This window comes from Alnus glutinosa, chromosome 6 (assembly GCF_958979055.1).
Source record: "Alnus glutinosa chromosome 6, dhAlnGlut1.1, whole genome shotgun sequence".
Classification (NCBI taxonomy): Eukaryota; Viridiplantae; Streptophyta; class Magnoliopsida; order Fagales; family Betulaceae; genus Alnus; species Alnus glutinosa.
In genome coordinates, this window is record NC_084891.1 from 30,492,730 (window position 1) to 30,499,776 (window position 7,047).

General features: G+C 36.3%; 1 protein-coding gene across 1 annotated transcript; it reads right to left on the reverse strand.

Moving 5' to 3' along the window:
* Positions 1-1,403: 1,403 nt before the first annotated feature.
* Positions 1,404-6,257, reverse strand: LOC133871214 (protein ACTIVITY OF BC1 COMPLEX KINASE 3, chloroplastic). The gene is made up of 7 exons (XM_062308613.1): positions 5,796-6,257; positions 5,470-5,697; positions 4,377-4,712; positions 3,661-4,216; positions 3,127-3,313; positions 2,658-3,024; positions 1,404-1,668 (listed from the first exon to the last, which is right to left on the reverse strand). The coding sequence occupies exons 1-7, from the start codon at positions 6,087-6,089 to the stop codon at positions 1,540-1,542; spliced, it is 2,097 nt and encodes a 698-aa protein (XP_062164597.1). The 5' UTR covers positions 6,090-6,257; the 3' UTR covers positions 1,404-1,539.
* Between the last annotated feature and the right edge of the window lie 790 nt (positions 6,258-7,047).

The following is a 7,047-nucleotide window of genomic DNA, read 5'->3' on the forward strand; positions in this document are numbered from 1 at the left end:
TTTCTTGTTTTTTTGGGTTGTGGGTGTATTTTTTGGGAGGGTCGATCGGGTTTTCTTGTGGGTTTTGGGGCATTTGTTGGGTTGGGTGCTTTTGGGACAAGTTTGGGTGTTTGATGAGAGCTTCTTCGGGTTTTAGGGTTATTCCTTGTGGGTTTATTTGGGTATTTTCTTATATGGGCTGGCTTTGATAGTTTCTGTGTATACTCTCGGTATACTTAGGGGCGTCTTACACTTTTTATAAAATTTTCTTACTTATAAATAAAAATACTTAAGATATAATACTTTGAAGTACTGAATTGAGTACATCATATTCAACTCCAAACCAATCAAAACTGGGGGAAACAAGATTGAGGGCAAGTGGAACTGTCAAAAATGTACCACACAAGATGTGCCACACAAGTTGTTAGACCTAAAAAATGACCTAAGCGTTATAAAACAAAATTCTGAGCTTTTTCTGTGGTCTAGAAATTAAATTAAAGTAATTGCAAATGCTAATATGGAATGTAGTGCAATAGTTTGATCTCCATGCACGTCTACACGATCCTATAAGAGAATTAGAAACAACACGTGCACCTTTTAAAATTAAGGGATAATTGTATTATTGGTCCATGTTGTATGTCATAATTATTTTTTACTTCCTATGATTTAAAAAGTTCATGGAAGGTCCTTGTGGTAAGCAATAATTACAAATCGATCCCTAGCGTCAAGTTTCGTTAAAATTTTTGACAGATTCTGTTAAATGCCATGTCAGCGCCACGTTAGACCAATAAGAATGCGACACGTGTTCATCTTAATAAAAAAAATATTAAAAAAATAAATAAATGAACTTATTTTTTTTAAAAAAATTAAAATTAAAATAAAAAAGAAAAACAAAAAAGAAAAAGAAAAAAGCAAGGGGCCTGGCTGGTGGCGCGGCCACCCTTGCTTTTTTGTTTTGTTTTTGAATTTGAATTTTTAATTTTTTAAAATAAGTATATTTATTTATTTTTTAATAATATATATTTTTTAAGATGGACACGTGTCACATTCTTATTGGTCTGACGTGGCACTGACGTGACATTTATCAGAATCTGTCAAAAATTTTAACGAAATTTGACACCAGGTATCAATTTGTAATTATTGCTTACCATAAAGACTCCCCATAAACTTTTTAAACCATAGGAAGTAAAAAATAATTATAATATACTACAAGGATCAATAATGCAATTATCCCTAAAATTAATCAGGGAAGGCCCACTCTGCTCAACACCATATATAAATTTTTCATAAGAGATATAACACCTATGCCACATAATGGGTGTAGGCCCCCTAAAAAAAGGCGTGTAAAAATAAACAAAACATTGCAAGCGAAATAAAATAGTATGGACTCCACACTACAATGGAAGTGTGTTGAATCAAGAGCAGATAGAAAGCGGCATTTTTCCTTTTTTTCATTTTAATATGGAACAGAAGTATGAGAAGAAGATTGCATAAGCATTTTTATCGAAGTTGACAAATATAAATACATCTTTTAGCCCACCCCAAAAACTGTTACTATAGTCACAAGGTCGAAGTAGAATCAGTCGTTGGAGCTCGGAGTACTTGTTGCAGTAAGCGTGCAGCAAGACGTTGAGTGATCCCACCAATAACACGCCCCCCTAGACTACGTGCCTCAGGTTCTTGAAGGACCTGCAAACACAGTTATCTTTAAAAATGAATATAAATAAATATGTTCAGTTTTTCTAGGATTTTAATATATATAACTAGTATTGTGCATTCTATATTGAGTTAAAATTCATCATGTGAAGAGGGAAGCAACTCATTTAGCTGACCGTTGGGCTAACTTGGGTGTTAGGCTACAGTCACCATATTCGATCCTTCAATAAATTTCATCTGAAGAATCTAATAACATTTAAATTATTGAGTTCGGCATTCTTTGACAGTCTTGGAATAGGATGTCTTTCTAGCTATCGCCACATCAAAACTTTAGCTATAAACAAAAATTTGAAGACCTTGATGTAGGTAAGAAGAGGTTAAAAAAAGTAAGCTGACTGACCAAATTATCTAAAAGTTATATTTTAAATTAAACATGGGCTGTAATTAGGATCCTTCATAGCTCGTTTTTGAATGAAAACCTGTAGGTTTTTTTAGCATTGGGTTTCCTCTCTATGGACTATCAGAAGACACTTGGGATCATTTTAATATTGAAATTAACACCACCAAAATATAAGACTTAAGGGGGACATATTGCAGCTATTAAGATCTAATACGTTTTAAATTCAGTAAAAAGAGTCACTATGCTAATGCATGTTTGAATCATTGAGTGAATTTGGCAATGGAAGATAATTGGAACACAGACTTTGTGCTGAGGACAAAGCTAACAAACCACAGCTAAAAAGCCACATTAAGAGGTTTCTCGTGATACAAAGAGCGAACTATTACTCTCACTAGACAAAAGTGTTAGGACTTGCATTGTATCTTAATTACTAATGGTGGAAGCTCCAAAAATTTAGGATTTGTTACCTAATATCATTAGTGTGTTCTAGCGTGGTTAGTCCTCCCCGTTTCAACTGTTCTGATGTTTATGAAGCAATTTTTTTTTCTTTCCACTACTATACCCACCCAAAACTAGAAAGGATAAAGAAAAAGACAATCATGCCACAAAGTATGGTTCTTACCTGTAAAATAGGCTGCAAAACTGCAGGATCAAATTGTTCAGAGGATTGCAGAAGTCCCCAAATCCTTAACACTTGATCTCGAAGCTCCATCATGCTTTCCTGTTCAGTGTTACTCATCAAAAGAGGGCCAGTTGCATTGCCATTAAACATTAGAGTCCTCATAAGATCGGGAATATAGTTGTATGTATCAATAACTGTGCCTAAAACAAAAGCTTCGGTAACACGGACGGCCTCTTTAATTACTAAATCCCTTAGCTCTTCACCCTCTGGACCCAACAACAGCTTCAAAACTGGTTGTAAAGCATCTTTTACAGAAAAGTCTCTATCTTTTCTTCCCTGTACTAGTAGATTTTCAAGTCTGTTCCACCTGCAATGAACCAAAAAATAACCTGGTCTTCAAGTGGGTCTTAACACCACACAATATCCAATTCAAACCAGAAGAAGTATAAAGATAAGGTAGAAGCCATGCCTAAACTTTCCATCCTTAAAAAGCAGCTCAATAAGAGCATCTCTGAGATATGGATTTGGATCTGTTAGAAGCCTTTTAGCAAAGTATGGATATGATGCTGCCAGCACCTTGAAATTAGGATCAGCATAAAGTGCTAAACCTTCCAGTACAGTAAGCGACCTCAATATCAATGCATAATATGCTGGAACTGCACTAACAAGCCAAGTTATCAAATTTCGGCCAAAAAAGTCGTGAGGAAAGCTTCAACTTCTTTACATCCGTACAACTACACTGTTCTGTGATTGCAGAGAAAAGATGTTGTGAACTCAAAGAAATTAATATTCTCTCTCTCTCTCTCTCTTTCTCTCAATCATTACCAACTCGAATATACGATTCACTACATTAATTGGACACTTCATTACCACTGAATCATTAATTGGACACTTCATTACCACTGAATCAGGGGCCATTTCCCGACTCTGCTGTAATTGTACAGATGTAAAGAACTTGCAGGTTACAGCTTGAAAATCATTCAAAACGGTATTATAGACTCACCATTGAATGGATATTGATATAAAACAGCACCCAGACCATCCACTATTGTTTTGAAGTTTAGTTCACTAACAGTTGAATTAAGTGCATCGTCAAAGAAGTTTCGAAGTGCTGGTACAATTGGAGAAACATCTACATCGGGTGACAAGAAATCAAGAACATAGTAATCACGAGCCATAGCTTCATAGTCTCTATTGACCATGTGAACAACATGACCTATAATAGCAAATCTTGCTTCTTCAGGAGTCTCACTCATCATTCCAAAGTCAAGAAAGGCAAGCTTTCCCTCAGGTGTTGCCAAGAGATTACCAGGATGAGGATCTGCATGAAAATATCCATACTCAAGTAGCTGTCTGAGGCTGCATTGTATACCAGTGTTCACCAAATCCAAAACCCTCAAGCCTTGTCTCTCAATGGCATCTTGCTCATTTAATTTGACTCCATCAACCCACTCCATTGTCAATACTTTGCCACTCGTATATTCCCAGAAAATATCTGGGACAAGGACATCTTCCTTGTCTGCATACAATTTCTTAAACCTCCTTGCATTCTGCCCCTCCTGCAGGGACCTGTCAAAATTAACATTCAAACCCAAAAGAATCTTATACAAATTACGATATTTAAGGCTGAAGTGACCAGACACTCTGTCCTCTCAACAACAATTGATTAGGACAGAATGTATGATTGGTAGTACAGAAACATGGTTCAGAAAAACTAACCTGCACATAGTTGAGCTCTTGATAAACTCTGCGTGCAAATTCATCAATAAGAGCAACAACATCACTGGAGATTATGTCAACGTATTTATTTATTAGAAATCCTAGAGCTCTTATCAGGTAGAAGTCAAGTCCAATAGCTTCTTCAATACCAGGGCGTTGCACCTTTACAGCAACAACCTGCCCAGAATACTTCAGTTGAGCTTTATAAACTTGACCTAAACTTGCTGCCGCAATTGGCGATGGAGATATTGATGAGAATATGGAGTCAATTGGTAGTCCCAACTCCCTCTCAATGCATGAAAATGCCTCTGCATCTGGGAATGTCGGTAAAGCATCCTGCTCAATCACAATGAGAAAGATATTTGTTTTAGCATCTGATACAAAGCTCTATACATATGTATGTGGAGGAGAAACCATGACAAAGGAATTTTTTTTCTTTCTTTTTTCTCTTTTAGTGGAGTTTCACTTTTGTCCATCTGAAATAAATGGTATAAAAACACAATATCTGAAGACTAGGACTTGATGGCTGTTACTGCAAGGTGTTGAGGTTGATACATATTGGAATTTGTAATAACCACCTAAAACCAACCAACACAAGCTAATGCATTCCGTTAACTTCTAAGGTAATAAAATTTCCTGACCCTTTAAGTGCTGAGAAGCGTAATTAAAAAGTGACAGCTAAAAATATTGGTTCGATTTTTTATTCTAATCTAACCTAATATCAGAGCTTAATAGAAATATAGGAGCTTATTAAATTAATCTAATAGAAATCAACATCATTCAGAAAAATTTAAGAGCTTAACAGAACTTCCAGCTAAGAAAAATGATGGGACAATGTCGTGATGTCTCTGGATCCATGCACGAAAGAGAGGAATACCACGAACTTGTAATGTGATAGTAAAGCCAACAAAGAGGTCCCATTCATCAAATTATCTGCAACAACCTCTTTGCCGGAATTTTGCTAAATGCATAATTAGAATGCTTGTCTCCCCTTCCCAAACACCAAAATAATAATAATAATAACGATGATGATTGTCAGTGTGCATGTAAATAGAGAGCGAGAGAGAGAGAGAATGGATAAGGAAGAATATACTTGAAGTTCAGAGAGCTCCTCGAGATACTCCGGTGGACAGATGTCGGGCCTGGTGGACAAGCCCTGACCTAATTTCACAAAAGTAGGGCCCAATCGGGTGAAAACTCTTCTCAGCTCGGCGGCCCTAAGTCTTTTATTTCGATCGAGCTGGCCATTCCTTTGGTCAACCAACAGTGTTAAGCCGAATGAAGTCACCGCAATCAAAATTTGCAGGGTCCTCCGCAATACCTAATCGCATTAAAGACGGAGAATCAATCAGAGAAGCTTTCTTTCATATCTAATTAATCTAATCAGAGATTGAAAAAAGAAAAAGTGAAAGTGAAAACCTTGATCGGGCGAGAGCCGTATTTGACGGCAAGAAGTTCGGGGCTGTAGACGGAGGCATTGGCGGCACGAGCCATGGCCCTTGCCTCGGCCTGCAGGTCGTCAGTTCGGTTCCCCCCAAAGACCAATCCAGACCCGGGCCCATCATCTCTCAGTGCAGGCACGGTTCTAGGTCTCGCCTCCACCAAAGCTGCTCTGATTGGAAATAATCTTACCACACCTCTATAAGGTTTCTTTTGAATCGAACCACACGGGCACAAAGAAAACGGCTGACCGACGGCAACAAGAAGACTCATGGCTGTGGTGGTAACTGAATAACTGTGCTAGTTTTTTTTTGAATTACAGGAACCAGGCAAATGGCAAGTGGACAATTGAGGAGTGGCCAACCCGAATAATTAAGCCGAGTCGGGTTCGTATGTATTTTTCATTTTGGGTAACTTTTTTACACCACCAAGTGACCTCTGTACACGTCTTCTTCAGGGCATTTGCCTGGTTGTTGGCCCGTTTCGTACCACAAAATCGTGTGTGTAATCTACGCTTCCAAAAAAATCTCTTCGCGGTACCTTCTACCTCTTTCTTTTCTTTTCTTTTCTTTTCTTCTTCTTCTTTTTTTTTTTTTTTTCTTTTATTTATTTATTTTTTGTTTTTAATTTTTAAATTACACATATTTTCTTAAATAATCATTTCATTCTCAATGATCTCCTAAATTATTGACCGTGTCTATGTCTTCTTTAAACTATAAAAACAATGTCAATGTTCTTTAAGGCAAAAAAAAGAAATATAAAAAAACTCACTGAATTAACATTCGATTTTAGAATATTCTCCTGAGTTTTCAAGTGTACTAATATGACCTATAAAACTACTAAAGTGTGTCAAAAATGTCACTTTTGTCGAAATATTCATATAATATCCTTATTCTCTTAAAAACTAAAATAATAAAATAATAAAAAACTATTTTTTTTTTAAAAAAAGAAATAAATAAATTTTAAAAAAACTATTAATATAAAACTAGAAAGTTAATGGAATTAAAAAAACTAAAAACTTAATAAAATAAAATTTTTTAATTAAAAAAATTAAGAAAAAAGAAGAAGAAAATGAGTGGCTCGGCCGCCACTAGTTGGATGGTGGTGGCTTGCAATCCACCCCTTGGATGGGGGTGGCCCGGTAGTCACCCCATGGTTGGGGTAGCCTGTGAGCCACCCTTTTTCTTCTTCTTCTAATCCTTTTTTTTTTTTAAAAAAAAAAAAGAAAAAG